Source organism: Odontomachus brunneus, unplaced genomic scaffold (assembly GCF_010583005.1).
Source record: "Odontomachus brunneus isolate Ranch 3 - 2012 unplaced genomic scaffold, Obru_v1 Obru_scaffold_048, whole genome shotgun sequence".
NCBI lineage: Eukaryota > Metazoa > Arthropoda > Insecta > Hymenoptera > Formicidae > Odontomachus > Odontomachus brunneus.
The window spans coordinates 207,969-228,742 of record NW_022639498.1 but is presented as its reverse complement, the minus strand read 5'-3'; the positions used below and the strand labels follow the sequence as shown (position 1 = coordinate 228,742).

At 33.7% G+C, this 20,774-nt stretch overlaps 1 protein-coding gene across 1 annotated transcript; it reads left to right on the top strand.

The window, feature by feature from the left end:
• The first annotated feature begins 3,705 nt into the window (after window positions 1-3,705).
• LOC116845014 lies at window positions 3,706-14,490 on the top strand. Its single transcript, XM_032817243.1, has 3 exons — window positions 3,706-3,802; window positions 7,920-8,126; window positions 14,247-14,490. Exons 1-3 carry the CDS (start codon window positions 3,791-3,793, stop codon window positions 14,343-14,345), a joined length of 318 nt encoding a protein of 105 aa, XP_032673134.1. The 5' UTR covers window positions 3,706-3,790; the 3' UTR covers window positions 14,346-14,490.
• The last annotated feature ends 6,284 nt before the right edge of the window (window positions 14,491-20,774 follow it).

The following is a 20,774-nucleotide window of genomic DNA, read 5'->3' as shown; positions in this document are numbered from 1 at the left end:
TGCAGTAATATATATATATATATATATATATATATATATATATATATATATATATATATATATATACATACATACACAGAAAGTATACACTATATTTTAATGGATACAAAGTTAATTTACAAAATTGAACTGGAACGAAACGTAATGTCGAGATAAACTCGACACATAGAACTGCAAAGGGTTTAATTGTTTTTCAGTATTCACAGTATAAAAGATAGAAATTAAGCGAGCCTCGCAAATTTAACGGAGGCTATTCATCTCTCTCTCTCTCTCTCTTTCTCTCTCTCTTCCTCGCTCTCGTACTCTTCGAGGTTCAAAGGGCCACGAAATCCGTTACACGCGTCGTCGACCTTTGGCGTTCGCAGCCGGAAAATCGCTACCGCTCATCCGAAACTGTCGTCACTCCCGATCGCTTCCGCGACGACGTCATCATCGTCGTCGTCGTCTTCCTATTCGTCGTAGATCACTCTTAAGACTGCCCAAAGTTCGGGGAGTGTTTTGCGCGATGAAGCGCGTCGTTCACATGAATCGGCAAACGGGTCTCAAAGCCGGCAGTCTTCGGCCTGGGAAAGAGGCCGGCGGTTAGACCGCGTTTGTTAACACCTCATGCGAAAGATATCACATTGGACACGCTCTACGTAAAGACTGTCTACGTTTTAATAAACTTTCTTGCATTCTTATCGTCTGGACCATGTGTATATACCCGAAACATCCCGAGACGAAATTTTAGCCCTACTTTCGACCTGAACTTCTTAGCATCTGCATATCCTGAAGGATCAATGTAGAATTAATGAAAACGAAAGTCTTACTCTCTTACTAAATGATAAAAAACACCCAAAATGCCACTTGTAGATCCTAAAGAGGCAAAGTTAGTAAGTTAAATAGAGTCAAAAGAGATTGGTATAGACTTCAGAGTATTAAGGTGTTAAATGAAGGTATTAATGAAGGTATGAAATATTCAAAAGAAGAGTCGAGATTTCGATTTGAACTCTCTAACATCTGTATATTCTAAAGGACCAGTGTAGGTTTAGGACGCACGATAACGGAAACCTTACTTCTCTCTAATAATAAATAATAGTCTCTAAATAATAGGAAACGCACAAAATATCACTTGTAGATTATGAAGTGGACTTCCCGGCAAAGCTGTAGGTTCCAAAGAGGATCCTTCGGCAAGGCTGTAGATTCTAAAGAGAATCTTTCGGCGAAGCAGGTTCTAAAGAGGACCTTCCGGCAAAGCTGTAGGTTAAATGGCCTCAAAAGAGATTGATATGGTCTTTAGAATATCAAAGTAGTTAAGCGGAAAGTCAAAAGGGGAATCAAAATTTCGACTCCGAGAATCGAGGACGAAGTGAGACGAGACCGTCCAAGTGGCTTTAAGGAACGATCCCCTTTCGTGTCCTTCCCGAGATACTCCAGCGTCTGCGGGGAATCATTCTTTCCGACTTCGTGCTTGCGTTATCACGCACTTGCTCACACTCCTCTCGTTATTGACGTCGTCCCGGAGCGCGGTCGTATTCGCGACCTGCACAATATCGTCCCGTCAGCGTATATTCCGCGCGACTCGATGCCGCAGTATTGATCCGTCCATCGATATAAATTGCCCGCTGGTACGCAATCCCGACCGCCGAAGGTGTGTACTCGCTCGGGGATCCTCAAGGTCTCGGGTGAACGAACCGAGCGAGTATTGCTAATGACCTCGGTATCCCTGGTCTACGGAGCTCTGTATGGAGCCGCGAGTCTCATCGGATTGCTCTCTCGTTCTCTCCCGGTATCCGAGAGAGAGTTGCGTTGGCCTATCGAACCTTCCTCGTGTCTCCCTTCCTTAAATCACGACCGTCTTACACGGAGAAACGGAGGACCGCGCTGTACATACTCGTACGTGTATGTATGTATGTACCTGACACGCGCGCCTGCACACATATACACACATACACACAAATATATATCATATAAAAAAAAATATATATATATATATATATGTATGTATGTATATACAGGGTGATTTTAAATAAGAGCGAAAAACTTTAGAAGATAAGCCTTTGTCGAAAATTAACGTGGTTCTTTTATATATAAACATAAACATTATTATACCCTTTCCTGAAGAGTTACACAAGTTACTCTTCCACAAGAGAAGATAAAAATTTGATTTTTTTTAAATATTGTAAAAGTTGAAAAAATCAGATTTTAATCCAAAACGAATTGCCAATCTGACAACTAGACATTTTTAAATTCATTAAAAATACAAAATTTGATGGATTACACATATTAGTATACACAACTGTGTTGTGTATAATAATATATTCAATTTTTTACTTGAAAACTCTTGGTTTTACGAAAAAAATAAAAGAAATTAAAAAGCTTTTAAGAGAATAAAGGTTCCTAACGTATATTTTTAAAGACTACATTCCGGCTTGTTAAATAATTTTAATACAATATTGTATAGGGGTTTCTAGTTTTAACCCCTTATAATGGTAAGGGAGAATTAAATAAAATATATTAATAAATAACCTTTTTACTAGTGTAAAATATTCCCCAGATTTCAGTTTTTACCTTTTTCACTCAAGAAAACAAATAAAAAAAATATTTATCTTTCCTCTTGGAGGAATGTAACTCTTCAGAGAAAGATATAGGAGTATATATTTATATATCAAAGATCCCCCTTAATTTTCGATAAGAAATTATTTTCTATAGTTTTTCGCATTTATTTAGAATCACCCTATATATGTATATGTATATATGTATGTTGTGTGTGTGTGTGTGTGTGTGTGTGTGTTATGTATATATCTCTATATATATATATATATATATGTATATACCTTTTTGGATTGGTATTTTCTTCAGCGTGTATATGTGTATGTATAACACGCACACATGTATACACGCTGAAGAAAATACCGACGAGAGAATTACAGCGCGGACGTACGTGCCGCGTCCGAGGGACGTGGATCGATAATTGAAAAATGCGAAGTCGAAGGGCTCTCGCGCAGCCAGCGCCGTTTCTCGAAACAGCAGGAAATAGAAATAGGAGGAAATGGAAGAAATGTTTCTCGGGACGAGACGTTATTCTTGCCGATACACTGCACAGTCGCGCGTGCGCTGCTATTTACCAGAAATGCGACGCCGCGAAAATTTGCAGTCTCCGTGCAAAGCGGAAGCGACCGAAGATTGAGTTATTAAACGTCGCCTTACCGTCGCCTACGATAATATCAGCATTATTTTCATGCGATAGAAGTTGGGAAACTCGCGACGATTCGTCGTATATTTCTCTCTCTCTCTCTCTCACACACACTCTCTCTCTCTTTCTCGCTGTCTCTGCCTCTCTGTCTCTCTGTCTCCTTGTCCCTCTGTCTCCATCGGCCGCTAACCGAGCTAATTTGCCGACTTCAAATATTGCTTAATTATTCCATAGAATAATCTCTCGCAGCTTGTCCGTTAATTCTAATTAACTCGATTCTTCTCCTCGTGCTCGTGTTACAAATGCAGCCGCGAATCAGGGAAGGAAGGCTCGTTGATCCCTGAGAGGGTATAGTACGTGCGAATCGCCGGCGCGCATCCTGATGGCCGAGGATGTATCGCGCCGCAAGCACGGACCACGTCCGTCCCTGAGACCGGGGAGGAATGCGGCGGGTACGGCAGTTAGGAACTTTTGTAGTACCGGACGAGTCTACTTTTTACGGCTATCCCCCGAGACCTCTATAAGTACGAGGCGACCGGGCTGGTGCGCGCACTGACGCGAAGTATCGTACCCGAAGAAGTGTATCCGCGCGCAGAATCCTCACACGTAGTCGTCATGCTGCGATTCGTAAGTAAATCCTCCGGCTTTATCTCGAGAGAGAAAGAGAGAGAGAGTCCAGCGCGGAGTGCATCCGCGCTTGGATCGATCCTGCGAATTAATTACGCAAGGATCACCCTGGTGTAGAAACCGATTATAGAATACTTTTTTTCAAATCAACGTTACTACACAGAGAATCCTTCGGATTCTTCTAGTATTTCTATTTGATTGACTTCGATTTGCTGATAAAGCAAAATAATATTATATCGAGTAATACAATTTTATATCAAATATAAAATTTTGTTTTATTAGATTAAACTACGTTGTTTGATGGAAGAAAACATTATTATTTAAAAAAAAATTTCAATCAAATAATATGTTATTTGGTCATATCTTAAATTTTGTTGATTGAAGAAATAATTATTATTTTAAGTGTTTCGTTTTTCAATCTAATCTATTTGTTTGTACTAACCAATAGAATATTTAGTTAAAATTCAAGAGTCAGTCGTATAGTCAATTGATTCATTAATATACACATTTATTAGGTCTAAAATTATTAGAATTTTAGATTAGCCGCGTGCGTCGGTTTCTCTACATATGTATTCATCGTGACTGACAAATATTCGAGGAATCGATAACGATGTTTAAAAACAACTGTGAGAGTTTGACAATTTGACATTTAATTCGTGCAGCGTTTTGCCCGCGTCAGTATTACGCATAATCAGAAAGAAAATTGTACAGTTCAGTAAAAAAGTAATTAAGAAACTTGGATATTGTCACGTAAACAATGGATTAGATGTTAAATTATCAAACTTCTCACTACTACTTTAGAACATTGTTGTCGATTTCTTGGATATTCGATAGTCATGATGAGTACGTATGTGGAAAAAGGACATGATTAGTGCAAAATACTTAGTAATTCTAGATTTAATAAATGTTTGGACATTAATGAAGTTCTGCTATCTATTATTTATCGACTAGTATTGCATTGTTTCCGACAAGTACCAGTAAGTAAGGGTCGTGGCACACAGAAAAACTTAAGCAATAAGACGTAAGCAGTAAGCAAATTGACAGTCATTGATTCTTGACGTTGTAAAAAGAATCAATGACTGTGATTGGTCAATTTGTTTACTGTTTATGTCTTACTGCTTAAGTTTTTCTATGCCACGGCCTTAAGTATGACATGAAAGAAATTTTTTTGAACATTATAAGAATGGATTATAAGCATAATGCTGTATATATTGTCATTATTTATTTTCTCCATATTTACCACTTTTGATAAGTATACCTAAATAGTAAGAATAACGATAAAAATGTGGTTGTATTTTAAAAACGACTGAAATTCCTCACTTTTGATAATTCACTACGTTAACTCTGATGATTATAAAAATTATAAAATTTTCATAAAGACAACGTAATCATACACACACACACACACAAAAGATTCCTTTATTTATAAAAAAAATATATCTCTGTTAAAGTTAGTTGGAATAATGAATTTCTGTTCAGTTATTGAAGTCAAACAACCCACATCATGATTAGAAAAAAAGATAGATGGCCGCATCACGACATTAATTGATATAAGTACTCAGAAAATCACAAAGAGACGAGGGTAACTTGATAAAGGAATAAAAAGAGACCATTGATAATGCGGAAAAGAAATGTTAAGTCTCATAAGGTTGTTTGAACAAAATTATTGAACTTTTTAGTAAAATGATAAAATTAAATAAAACTTTTCTTTTTTGTGAATTAAACAATAAATTATTTGGAAAGTTAAACAGACGTAAGTATTAATTGAAATATTAGTTTCTTTGGACTCTTTCAATGATCAAACACTGAGCGAAATTATTCGATAAGAAATTAATAAACGGATATTTCCGATAAAAATACAAATCAATTTTTGTATTCGATCAGGATACATCCGATGAGAAATATCGGTTCATAATTTTTTTATCGGTTTATTTGATGAAATGCCATTATGATCGGAAGTATTCGAGTAAATTCAATCGGATATCTTGATCGGATATAAAAATTCATAAATATTTTGATCGGAAATATTTGTTTGTTAATTTTTTAGCGGATAATTTCTCTCAGTAAATGATCCAAAGAAATCGCTTTTTCTCTTTCTGTACAATGTAAACGCATATTTCGACTTTCTGATAGCGATTTTCTGCTATATTGAAACGCGAGCACTTACAAGGTTCAATAAAAGAAAATATCTAAAATTTAATTGCAACTTGAATACTAACAAAAAGTAAAAAGCAAGAAAATCAGTCAGGAAAATAGAAGATAATATGAATTACCGAGAAGATTCAAGAGTCGTTAATAAATAATACAATATATAAAATGCAAGTCTTTTTATTAAAAAAAGCATTGTTTCTCTGGATTAATTATTTTGTGCATTAAAGATAACAATTATTTATTAGAAGGCTTCATATATATTTTATACGAACAAATTAGACATAATAAAAATGGAAACTAAACATAATAAACATAATAAACAACAAACAAAAGAGATAAAAAATCTACTCCATTTTTCACGCAAATTCCTCAGATTGTTAGTTATTTATCTTTACAATGATCTATATATTATCAATACCTCTTACAAAAAAAACTTTCCGTACCATTAAGAAGATTAAGAATAGCCATTGTATGGTAAAACATTATTAGTACAACTGAATTACTATATTCTAAAAGTTACATACTCACTAATTCATCAAACTAATTTTAAATTGAGTTTTCGCCGAATTCTCCATCTACAAGTAAAAACATAATCTTTTGGAGCAAAAGGATTGTAGTATATTGATTTTATACCATGTCAAAACGATGAAATGTAAAATGTGGCATTCCAAAAGGAACATACAGTTCCGAACTATGAATATTGGACTATGAATTGAAATAAAAACGATAAGAATTCAAAACAAGCTCGTACACTTTGACTGCGATCGTAAACCGCGTTTTATGTAAATATCCCTCTCCACTTATGTTACTATCTACTTTCATTATTTTATCAGCTTGTAGTTTAGGATTCGTATATATTTATTTTCTCCATACTTACTACTTTTATGAGACTGATAAATATACCTAAATGGTAAGAATAATGATAAACATGTGGTTGTATTCTAAAAGCGACTGAAATTCACCATCACTTTTGAAATTTCACTACATTAACTTTGATGATCATAACAATTATGAAATTTTCATAAAGACAATGTAATCACACTCACAAGGTTTCTTTATTTATAAAAAAAATTTGTATCTGTTGATTTTAGCAATATAGGGTTTTAATATAGTTTTTATAAGATAGATGGACTTTCTTTTAAGCATCTCCTCTTTTAGAATATGGCGATTCAACTATATTAAGATTGTACATTGAATAAATTAGAGCATCATGATTATCACAACGTTAAATTTTTAGATGAAACAAAGATAGAGAGTCATTTTTATCCCCTTATATGTTCGCGCTCAGCGTTACGTATGACGATATTTATAACAAATGCGACAACTTTCAATAGTTGCCATCCGAGTGCTACACTAAGAAAAAAATTTACTAAATTTCAAAAAACGTTTGTTTGAATAGTACTGTGAAGATATTTGTTTGAATTAAGTAATTATATTTTAAAATTAAAGAAACAAATTTATATTTAAAACTTCTTTATTTAACTTTAGAAAATAATTATTTAATTTAAACAAATATCTTCACAGTACTATCCAAACAAACGTTTTTTGAAATTTAGTAAATTTTTTCTCAGTGTAGCACTCGGATGGCAACTATTGAAAGTTGTCGCATTTGTTATAAATATCGTCATACGTATAGAAAAAATAAGCTTTTATTCCACATAATCGATGCTTTTAATTATTCTATAATTATGAAAAATTTCAACGTGTTCGATTTGTCGCGTTGTCGATCGCACGATCGTCCGCGAATTCATTGAAATTTATTCACCGGCGACGGCGCGTCCTGAAGCGCCCACCGTTAGCGGGATGTTTTTTCCCGGACGATATTTGCGTCACGTAGACTCATTTGCTCCTCGCGCGCGGTTCAACGGTTACTTATACTTGCCCGGAGCGTCCCGCGGAGCGAAGTTTTCCAATTTAAATAGTCCCCCAGCGAGCGAGCTCTCTCTCGTGAGACGATTATTTGCAGATCCTCCTCGGCATTCTCGTCGGCTTGGCGTGGTCCGCGCCAGCACCGGCGCCGAAAGCAGCACCCGCGCCCAAACCACTCACCCTCATCTCCGAGGTCAAAACGCCGGCATCAACCACCAAGCTCGCGCCGCTGGTCGCGCCGATCGCCACTCCTCTCATCGCACCGATCTCCCGTCTTGCGTATGCTGCGCCCGTTTTGTCGCAGGTAAGTGCTTTCCCGTAAATGGGTTAAAGTGCAAGTTTCTTTTGGGAGCGAATAGACACGTTACGGATATATTTGGTTTGAGTTTAACCCTTTCAGGACGGGAGGTTGCTCGGGAAGATAATTATAAGGAAGTACGTATTCTGTGGATTTTTGAGGTCGTTGAATCCAAGTCTGAACATAGATTTTTAAAATTCTGTGAACCAAGATGGCGGACCCAATATGGCGGAAAAAATGATAAATAATATAAATATCACTTAATTTCCGTGAAATTTAAACTATGAAACTTTTCAAAGATACTTTTTTGAGAACTGAAATCGAATACTTGAAATTCAAAATGCCGACCAAAGAAAAAAATGTTTAGATCTGACCAGACCTGATCACATCTGCTAATTTATGCTTACCCTTGTGAAAATGGTTCGTATATCGAAATCAGTCAAGATTTTCACTAATTCAAATTTAGAAAGTATAAAGTTCCATGGAAATTGAGTCATATTTACATAATTTGGAATCTTGAAAATCGCCATATTGGATCTGTCATTTTGAATTTTTAACTTTTGCAGTCAGATTCAAATTAAGCGACCATAAACCTCTGAAAACCAGAAGAAACTCAAAAGTCTTGATTTTTCATTCCTGTTAGAAAGCTATGTCTCGGAAAAGCCAATTTTATACGCCATATTGGATCAACTATTTTGAATATCAAAATTGTGAAGTTATATTCGAATTCAGCGATCCCAAAAACCCCATTATAGCAAACTCCATGAGAATCGGAAGAATAGTTTCCAATATAAAAGCAAGGAACAGTTATGGCATAAAAAGTGACCACCCGTCCCGAAAGGGTTAAGGATATACCTCTGATAACTCACAGAGAAGTCGCCTACAAGTAGATTAGCTCAAACTGAAAAAAATTCCTCTACCATTTTGTGAACAACACATAAAATCCTAAGTTATTAATCAAAGAAAATTCGTAAATGATCATACAGTAAATGAGCTGTGATGATGACGTCTGCCTTTGTATGCTTGTATATTAGATCAAAATAATAAAAAAGTCCTTTATGATTTTGTAAATAATAGATTTTTAGTTATTAATGAAAAAAAATTATTACATGATTGTGCATAATAATGCACAAAGCTTCTTTAATTAATATCTAAAAGTCTATGTGGCTATTTACAAAAGACTTTTTTGTCAATTAGATCTAAAATGCAATATACAGCGACAAACGTCGCCATTACAGCTCATCTATCGTATGGCGCGTGATCATTCACAAATTTTTCTTGATTAATAACTCAAAATTTTATATGGTTGTTCGCAAAATGTGGTAGAGGAATTTTTTATTCTATTTCACCTAATCTAGGGTAAACTCGAATAAGATGGCCATACTTTTTTAAAATGCAAAAAAATACATTTCTTATTGTTATTTTTGAATAGCGTTTGGCACATTACTTCAATGAAGCCTACAGTATATAATACCATCAGAGTTAAAAGGAAAATACTTCAGTAAAATTATTTATTACAAAAATATCAAAACATGAGCATTGGCTATCTTACCTAAATTTTTCAGATAAGGTGGCTATAAAGGAATAAATGACTCATACATATTTTATGTTCAAGTTTCTTTACCTATTATTTTATAAAATAATGAAAAAAACATAATTTAACATATTTATTGTAATATAAGATATTTAATACACATTATTTTTGAAAAATATAATACATATAAAATAGAAACTTCCATTACAAAACTTAAATTCTAAATGCAATCTTTTGATCAAAACATATTGCACATAAGATTTAATTACTGTAATATTGAAAATAATTTTTGAAATATAACGATTTTTATTTTATAAATATTCATAGAATGATAGTAAGCTATCTTACCCAAAATGTGAATAAAAGACGGTTATAGTATTTATAAACAAGTAGTGAAAACAAAAATAAAAATGTATGTTATATTACAATTTACATACCTACTTTACGTATTTAACGTTGATTGCGATAGCTTAACTAATTTATTCGACGTTACAGCAAATTTTAGTGGAGAAATGAGAAATTTTACAGACAGTTAAAAATAAAAATATAACATAATATTCATAACTTTGCTATTTTGGGAACTATGTACGCTATGTACACTATGATAAATATCGATTACACTGTCCGACAAAATTTGACTTTTTTTTCCTGCCGTGATCGCAGCTGCTATTTTTTTAGTAAATTCGAGGTCGCTGAATCCAAATCCACTAGCAAAAAATGCCCATCACGTCAGATTTTCGAGATAAATCCAGTAATATGGGTGAAAAACTGCGTTTTTTTATGGTCCAATTTTTTGTGGCTAAACAAAATTTTATTTTTCAATTTCATTGACGCCACTTTAAAGTGCTATTCTTTCCCTTTAAAACGAATTTTTACTTTTTATTGTGCGATTTTTTTCTCCGAGTTATGTTTTTTTCTCCGTTTCCAAAAAAATAAAATTTTACACTTTTATAAATGCTAACTTTTATGCTTCTCCGTTAAAACTTATTAATTTATTCCACCACGTTGAGTCTGCCATTTTGAATTTCGTCATTTTGAGTTCAGATTCGTAAGCAGCGATCCCAAAAACCCCGAGTATTGACTTTGATCCGAATCAAGTCATTTTTCTTATTTCGGTTCATCATATTGGATCTGCCATTTAAATTTCGAAATTTTGAGTTCAGATTCGGTATCAGCGACCCCGAAAACCCTAGGATACTCATTTTCATATAAATCCATCTAGTTTCCAGTTTCAATCAGCCAATTTAAATCCGACATTATTTACATTTTGGAAAACGTTTATAAGTTTGTGGAAAAAAATCGCACAGTAAAAAATAAAAATACATTTTACAGGTGAAAAATAGCACTTTAAAGTGGCATCAATGAAATTGAAAAATAAAATTTCGTTTGATAACAAAAAATTGGTAAATATGACAAAAAACACAGTACTTTACCTATATTTTTCGATTTATCTCAAAAACCTGACGTGGTGGGCATTTTTTACTGACAGATTTGGCTTCAGCGACCTTTACTAAAAAATGTTTTGCCTTAGTCGCCGCAGATTTTTTTGTTGAACTGTGTTATCTTTGTGACTGATTACATAAACGCAATGTTTTGCAATTATTTTAAAGAAATTTCAGCCTATGGTCATATTTTCCGTATGGCCATAATACCCGAGTTTATCCTACTTATACACCGCGGCTCTTTTGTGAGTTACCAGACACTCTGTATTGCCTATATAATAATTGCTAAATGTTATCAAAAATTAGAGATACATTAATATTTCTATTTTCCGTATAAAGCGTATGGTATATATGTTATGGTCAAAACTCGTAACGCAGGTGCTCCTAGGGTTTATTGTACAATATACGGAATAACCAAGCGTTTTGGTTAATGCTCGAAATAGTTTCGTGTTTTGGCTCCTGTAAAAACTGTTTAGTGGAGGCATCTCCAGTGATCTTATCATTTCCATATATTGTAAAGATTATCATCCTGAGTAACCTTCATCCTGAGTAACAACAAGCGACGTCGCCATGAGTCTCAGTCCTTGTTATTTATTAAAAAGTTATTAACAAAAGAAGTTTCATAATAGAATATAATTTTTTGATACATTTAACATGTGTCAAAAGTATATTTTTGGTAAGGTGGAGAGTTTTCGTCCGTATTCCACTAAAAATTTAACTTAACTTTACTCTACAGCGTTGTGAAAACCTTGACTATTAAAATGTGTGTGCATAAATGTACATTTTCTAGCAACCAATATTGTCACAGTACTGTAGGGTTAAGTTTAAGAATTAGGTTAAATTTTTAGCGGGATGTGGGGGAGCCAACCCCTATCAAAGATATATTTTTTTATTTTAATATATACTTTATAATTGTTTTTGAGGTAGCAAAACTTATATTTTTTAATTTCTGACCTTTTTAGCGGGATGTGGGGGAGCCAACCCCTATCAAAGATATATTTTTTTATTTCAATATATACTTTATAATTGTTTTTGAGGTAGCAAAACTTATATTTTTTAGTTTCTGACCTTAACCAGTCATGTTAGTTACTCCTAGGATTGACCGAAAACACATCAGTCAAAAGCCGAAACAGGAAACTATTTCGGGCTTTGACCAAAACGATTAATTGTTCCGCACATTGACCAGTCAATCCTAGGAATGTCTACACACTTCGGATTTTGACCATAACATATATACCGAGTGTCCAAAAAGTTCGTTCCATACTTCAAGAGAACACAAAAAAGACATCGTAACTGCAACATGCAACTTTTTAATAAAAACCAATATTCGTTACGTTCAAATTACAAAGCTATGGCGCCTTGAAGTTAATTAGTGTGTGTTATGTGGCCATATATCATATAAAACATAAAATAATTTAGTTAGCCTTTAGTAGATTCAAATAAGTATGATAAAATTGTTCACAAATTATCTAACATATGTTTATTATCACAATGGTGCCAGATTTAAACGATATGGTAAACGCTTTTATCTTTCGTTTACGAACAAAGGTTGCTATTAAAAAATTATGATGTCCCCGATGCGCTCCTGAATTCGAACTTTTTGGGATATTCTATATTTATATATAATTCAGTAACAACATATTTTTACTTTGACATCACATTTTTAGAGTCTATTTTATTTTATATTATTTCTGACTTTGAAACTTTTATTTCTTAATCATAATCAAACTTTATATACATTCTTTTGAATATTTAAATTATATATATATATACACACACAAAAGTTCTGATTTTTGTCGTTTTTAATTCTTTTTTGCTTTACTAAAAATAGCAACATATATATTATCATATATTTCCATTATTGCTCGGATAAGAATACTGCCAAGCAAGATTACGGCAAATAATATATTAGTAACAATATGTCATTAATGCATTATTTGACGTCATCAAAGTTTGCTGGTGAACATTTCAAAATAAAATTACTTTTCCCAAACAGCAGAGATCTTCATAGGATTTTCACATTCTAAAGACATTCTGCGGACGTCCTTAGACGTCCCCTGGAGATTTCGTGTTGTCTGGGTTGATTCAACCTTTGAATCAATATCAAATTGTTTGTGTTATTTTTAGATATAATATAGATGAATTTGTTTTAGCAAAATTTTTACATTATTTTTAAGCAATTTACCCTTTCTCTCTCTGTCTCTCTTAACATGTTTATTATCAGCGTCACGTGTAACAGTAACAATTTTTTCTGTTCACATTATTAATTATTTATTTATTATTTATATTATCTACTAGAAAATTTTTTTTAAATATTATTTATTAAATTTTCTTTCCTTGATTTTTACCTGTTTGTTTGCACAATGTAATATATTATTATATTATATATGCTAAATGTGTGTGTGGTTTGCCATTAATAAATATTATTATTATTATGACCATTTATTAAATCTATATTATCATATAGATTTATTATTACTATCATCATTACATAAGCGTTTTGCACAATTACGTAAAAAAAAGGTGACTGTAGGGGAAGTCCTTAGATAAATTCTAATATATAAAACATACAATAACAATAGACGTAATGCACTTGATAGACAACTTTCAAAGTTATCATTTTAGGAAGAGATATATTTAATAAAAATTTTCTTATTGATGAGCTTTATCATAAGGAACGGTGTATAAAATATTTCTTCTTTATAATAAAATGTCTTAATATGTAAAAGCTGTATTTGTCAGATCAGTAATGTCAGATGCTTAAGCTTTCAAGAGTTTGTATTCGAAAGATAGAAAGAGGGAACAAAAGAGGGAGAAGGAGAGAGAGAGGAGGGAACAAAAGAGGGAGAGAAAGAGGGAAAGAGAGAGGGAGAGAGAGAGGGGGGAGGGAGAGAGGGAGGGAGAGCTACACGTTTATATGTGTGTGGATCGAAGCTTATAAATTTAAGGTTCAAGAGTTTGCATTTGAGAGATAGAGAGAAAGAGGAAGAGTTACACGTTTGTGTAACGCAGAGCTTATGAATGTATGTCTCTTCGGACGGAATTGATCTTCTTTCGATACTTCGGGATTTATCGTTGCGAAGAATCGCGAATGAAAATATGACTCTTGTTATTCTTCGTTGTTATTGTTTCATTCGCGCGTTTGCACAGATATCACCGTACGCGTACACGTATTCCGCGCCGATCGCACCTGTGGAGATCCCGTCGAGCTACTCGATCGAGCAGCATGGATACCATATTACCTACTGACCGCAAAAATCATCGGACCGGTAGCCGACGACCTCAGTGAAGCCCGTGTGGAAGTTATAGCCCTCAGCTTGTCTCTTCATCGATAATCATCCTCTATCGTGTAATCTCATCCACGTAAAAAAAGAAGAAAAAATTCTTGGTGAGAGTTGTCGTGTTTGTTGTCAAGATCCTTATCCTTTCCTCTTTTTCTCCACAGCGACCACGAATAAAGGAACCGCGTAGTCATAGTTGGTTCTTTTTTTCATTCCTCAAAGAACGTCGAGGAATGACTTTCTAGGCAGAGAGAATGTTATTTCTTTATAGCTTTATTTTCGTGTCAATTCTTTCCCGTTTTATCATATTTTCTGGTAGTTGTAGGAATAAAGTCGTGAATAAAGTTTATTTTACTAAAGAACACATTAAACTGTTTATGTCAACTTAAAAAACTTTTTAAGTTTTACATTAATGATATAATAACACTGTCTGATATACTTTCATAAAATAAACTAGGGAACTAAGAGCCAACGCAGTAATTGGCGACGTAATTAGTTGTTGAGAGCGAACTTTTAATAAATTTTTTCCAAATTTGTCGCGGAAAAGACAATGAAGTGATAATTAAAATTTTTAAGGCTCCTGGTTTTTCGATATTGAACTCTTATTGATAACGTTATAAGCAAAAAAACGGATACTTATAAAATTTTTGCAAAATACGTAGAAATAAAAATATATGTTCATAAGGACATTTGCAATTGATCGAGTAGATATGTAAAATAACTTGAACGCACCTTCCTTTTGTTCTAATAATGAATAAATTAGCGTAATATGGAATCTACCTTTATAATCTATATTTTCTCAAGTTTCTCACGTTAATTTTATAGTTATTTATTGATTGTTAGAGCAAAAAAAAGTATCCAGATTATTTTATAGACTCAAGTGTAAGTATTGTTTTTTGTAAGTATATTTTATTATATTTTATTATTATTATATTTCAACGTATTTGGCAAGCATTTTTAACGTATATTTTCTCCCTTCGACGTCATAAATCAAGATGGCTGCGGCGAAGAAACACGTGAGCTTTAAATCAATGATTAAATAAGGCTTTTTCTGATATATTATCATAAAAAACTGGGTCAATAAGAGCCAATGCAGGTAATTGATTGCGGAAAGTCAACTTTTAATAAATTTCTTTTAAATTTGTCGTAGAAGAGATAAAAGAAATTAAAAATTTTAAGAGATAAAAATATAATTTTAAAAGGTAAAAGATAAAATTTTAAGAATTAAAAAACAAAATAACAAGAGATAAAAGAAAGAAAGATAATTTAACCTTAGAGAACATATACGGAAAAAACATACACGGAGGAAAGCGATACGATTGGTTCATACATAAATCTGGTTGTGCCAACCAAATTCAATATTACGAGTACATCTGGTTGGCACAACCAGTTTTATGTGCGAGCCAAACATACTGTTTTTATTCCGTGTAGGTAAAATTTACCTAGACCAACCTTTTAATGTTTCCGTTCTCAAAAATATGCGTTTTGTTTTTTATTATTTAACTTTTTTCAAAACTTTTTTCAATTCTATTAAATCGCGAATATATTAATAGAATAATATTCTTGGTGATTTCTATCCTAATAAAAAAAGTACATCACTAAATTTTGATAATTCTGCCGGGAATTGTGAGCAAAAGAAGATGCACTGGATAAAATTTATTCGTGTTTAGGATTTACGTAAATTTTTAATGTTCAGGATATTAGAGTTAAAATTTTAAGTGAACTTCAATTCTCCTAAAATATCAATATAACACATATGAAGTAAAAGGATAACAACTTCCGGAAGAGTGTCGATATGGTTCTCGCGATAACAAAATTCTATAATAACTTTTGCTACAAAACTCTCTCCGTGTGGGAGCCGTTCCCCAATCGATTTGGGAAAACCCACGTGTCCCGAGCAATTTCTACATCGCGATACGTTATAACGTTTCACAAGCACTCGGTAAAAATCTTTTAACGTACACGAGCGACGCTATTACGTGACGTTATTACTCGCGTCGTTCGCCGCTCGCGTCTATTTGCATTCCGGCGACCGCGGAAAATGCATAAGGATATCTGAATTGGGTCAAGACGATTCACGCGCGGTTTAACGCGGCGTGATCCGGCGCGACACGAAATTCCCAGTGTTACGAGAGCCCGCGGAAAACCCCCGTTACATAACCGCGACGCACGTGAAGGGAAATCGGCGAAGCCGTCGACCGACCGCCACGGCGCGATCATCGATACGTGACAAGAAAGATGAAGTCCACATCCTGAGGATCTAACTCCGATTCCTCGACGCCCGAGCGATTCTTCCGCTGAGAGGGGACGTGGCGAAAACTGAAAATTCTCACGCAATTTGTTGAAATCGCGTAACTTTCGCGAGGCGGAACAGCGGCGATTCGATTGAACGATATTCCTACGAGATTCCAAACGGCAGAAAAGCGGAAAAGTTCACTGACGCGTCCGACCCCCTGGAATATACGCGCGTGAACACTTTCTCCCGGATCCTGAGTGTAGACCACGCACAGTGTGTTTGAAAATAGCTGTAACTGCTGCCAGTAAAAAAATAAAATTGTGTGCACTGAGAATTGCTGATGCTGTGTTTCGTTTCTCCTAACAGTGAGTCAGCTGTTGCTGCGTCACAAGAGATAAGCGAGCTACAAAACATAAGTTATCTGTAAATATTCCGATAGTGTCGAATATTGCTTCCAATACCTGTTCGTGTGACTATTTTTTGTCATTTACAACGAAAACGAATGAGCTACAAGTAAAATCTCACACTGAGAGAAGAATTTAGTAAATATTATCAAAATTTGGTTACTATTACTAAATGGTAGACGTAAATATAGCGGGCCAAAGCTATGGCAATACTTATTAATTAATTTAGTTCCGTAAAATAAATTATTTATTTGACAGAAGTAAAATTTATTTGCTTCCAGAATATATTTGGTAAATGAAACTTATTGAATAGTTGAGCAAAATAAGCGATTTCGTAGTAGTTACAAAATTTTTGGTAGGTTCAATCAACCATCTGTAATAATAGATATTGAAACGATGTAATAGCTGCAAATGAATGAATTTTTTATACTGGTAACAAAATAGAACTCGTACCTACTTAATTTTTTACATGGGATATAATTTTACTTAATTTTTTTACATGGAATATAACAATTTCATAACAATTATCAAATATCTGCTCATAACTGTAATATATTTCATATTAAATATTTAACATTAAGTAATTATTACTAAATTATTTAATTGATGTTACTGTGAATGCAATTACGTCATACTCCCGATCTATTAAATATTTGGTAATTGTTATCATATTTAGTATTAGTTACTAAGGATTCAATGAATTTCTGTAACTAAATGCAGTTTGTTATAGTTACCAGTCTTTTCTCTCAGTGTGTCACTAGAGAAACTATTATTAGATGATTTATAAATGTGTTGTCAAGTAAAGTATATTTTTCTATAATTATAATATATACTTTACTTTACACACGCTCTTATTTTTTGTGATACAATTATAAGTTCATTTACTGTTGGGAGAAACGAAACGCAGCACCAGTAATTCTCAATGCTGCTAACTTAATTTTTTTACTGGTAGCAGCTATTTTCAAACATATCCAGCATCTATGATATATTAAACCGTACGCCTTGACTGTCTAGACGTTCTGAGTAATACAGAGTGTTCTAGAATAACCTTGGAAGTTCTCGTGGAGACATAGTACGGACTGAGACTAATATAAAAGTGTTATACTGCGTTTTATGATATTATTAATTAGATAATATTAATATATCATCGCGAGCGACCAATCTTCTTTAATTAATAATTAAAAATCTACAAAATTATTAGGAAAAAAGTAGAGCACTTTTGGCTCCATTTTATTTTTAATGTACAAGCAGACGTCACTACTACAGTTCATCTATTATATCTCGCGCAATTAACCACAAATCTTCCTTAATTAATATCTCGATAATTATTGCAAATATTGCAAAATAGTATAGAACTTTTACGTTTATTTTAATCCGTACTATTTCGCTTCCACAAGAGCTTCGAAGTTTGTTCTAGGACACGCTGTATAATGTACAACTCGTACCAGCGTGTGCACGCATTGTTTCGTATGTATACACGGAGAAAAATAATTTTGCTCTTTTAGCAAAATCGTCGTTGCTACTGCATATTTGTAGTGAAATAAAGAAAATTTACTTGACGTAACTAATTTTACAAATTATTCGTTATCAGTACAGAAGTAGTTTTGTTGCCAGGATAGATAAAATTTGATGAGTATTTGTCCTAAGAATCACGTTAATTTGCTACTGATGCAAAATAATGTATCTTTAGCAAATTTATTTGCTATCGGAGCAAAACTGCAACTGCTTATATAAATCCATCATGGTTTTTAACAAAATAATTTGTAGATTCAGTACATTATATCCAGCAAATAGTGACTAATACTCTTAGCAAATCATTTTGCTATCCATATAATAACGAAAAGCTAGATCTGCAGCTGATTTAGTTAGATCAACAGAAAATTTGCTGGGCCAGCAAATTATTTTTCTCCGTGTAGAATAACTACGTTCCAATCGGTTACTAAGGCCGCTGCCAATGCGTTATTTAAGGGGACTGGAGGGTCAGATTGCTTAAAACTCAATGAATATACGAAAATATTATTTTGACGTGTATTTATACAACATATAAAGAGAAGAAAAATATAATTTTGATGATCAAATACTCAATATAAGTGTATGATACATGCAATTAAAATATATTTCGGTTTTTTTCAAGGTCGTCAGTTTGCAGTAATATCTTGACTCTCGGTGATACAATTAAGCTGAATTTTAGGTAGAAAATTTCCGTAAGCTTGTGGTTATCGGGTGAACCACTGTAATAGAAATTGAGTAAAAGTTAGCAAAATTGCAAATATCTTAATGGAATATTATTAAAATTCTCAGTTTTTTTATAATAAAAAAATAATATTTTAAAATTAAATATTTTCACGAGTTTATTTAATAACATAATTTCCGATTTATTTAATAATATTCCGATAATGACAAGCTTTCGAAAATTTTCTATTTAAAATTCAGTTTAATTGAACCACCGAGAGTCAAGATATTACTGCAAAATGACCTTGAAAAGAAAAATATAATACATGTATATTTTAACTGCATGTACCATACACTTATATTGAGTACTTGTTCATTAAAATTATATTTTTCTTCTCTTTATATGTTGTATGAATACACGTCAAAATAACACTTTCGCATATTCATTCAGTTCGTCATAAAAAATTGTGAAAGAACAAACACGATTTTCAGGCAATCTGACCCTCTAGTCCCCTTAAGCATAGCTTTTGGGTATACTGAATCTAGGGAATATACATAACATGGTTCACGGTATACATTATACATTATACATGGTCTAATACATTATAAATGGATTTCTTTCGGCTCTATACAGGTAAGAACTACAGAAAACATGAACGAAACAAATACGGAGAGGTCACTGACTGACTACATCCGTATATTGATCTGAAGGATCAATGTACGTTTAATAGGAATTAAAGTCTTATTTAGCTTTAAATCTCTCTAAATGGCAAAAAACGCACAAAATGCCGCTTCCAGATTCTGAAAATGACCTCTCGGTAAAGATAGTAGGTTAAATATTATCGAAAGAGTTTGATAAAAGCTTCAAAGTATTAAAATAAACATCAAATATATAATCTGAAAATCGAAAGTAGGATCAACATTCTGATTCGGGATTTTACATAAACGAAATTTAGGGAGTTAGCAGTCTAATAATATATAAATAATATATAAGTCTACATAGGGTTTATATACACGTAGGAAGGGAAACACGGGCAACTTCCACGCCACGCCACGCGAGTACGTCGGTCATTCAACCGATCTACGACTGCCTTCTGCATGACATATTTTGTAATCGCTGGTTGATCATTACTTTTTGGAACTAACCGAAGCGACACGTGCGTTTTCTCTGGCGCTCATGCCGTCACAAAGAAGAGGGGCGTCCCCCCAGAAACACGCCTCTTCACTTTCTACTCGGCCGAGAGTGAAGATGACTATTCTACATCACAGACGCGATGATCCAACCAAGACGAAGTCAAGGTCGATGCGCCGCGCTGCTACGTGGAAGAAAGTGCCCGGACTGGTATTTTTTCGAGTGTATATCGTTTGATGGGGCGGCCATTGCTTCTTAGAATCTCCTACGGGAAAAACCAGGCGGGAGTGAACGTTGTCCTTAGTCCGGCTAGGACGTTTTGATTAGAGTTATTAATGCCGCCGTCACAGAGCGTTGCCGTAAAAAGCATTTGGGTTAAGTATTACGAAGATTTATAAGATATACACATCGCTTTCGGGCAGCCATGTCGCCGGTTGCGACATTAGCGTCGTC

Coding starts and splice junctions, on each gene's coding strand:
- LOC116845014 (XM_032817243.1), top strand. Junction 8,127..14,246: donor CTGCGCCCGTTTTGTCGCAG/GTAAGTGCTTTC, acceptor GCGTTTGCACAG/ATATCACCGTACGCGTACAC.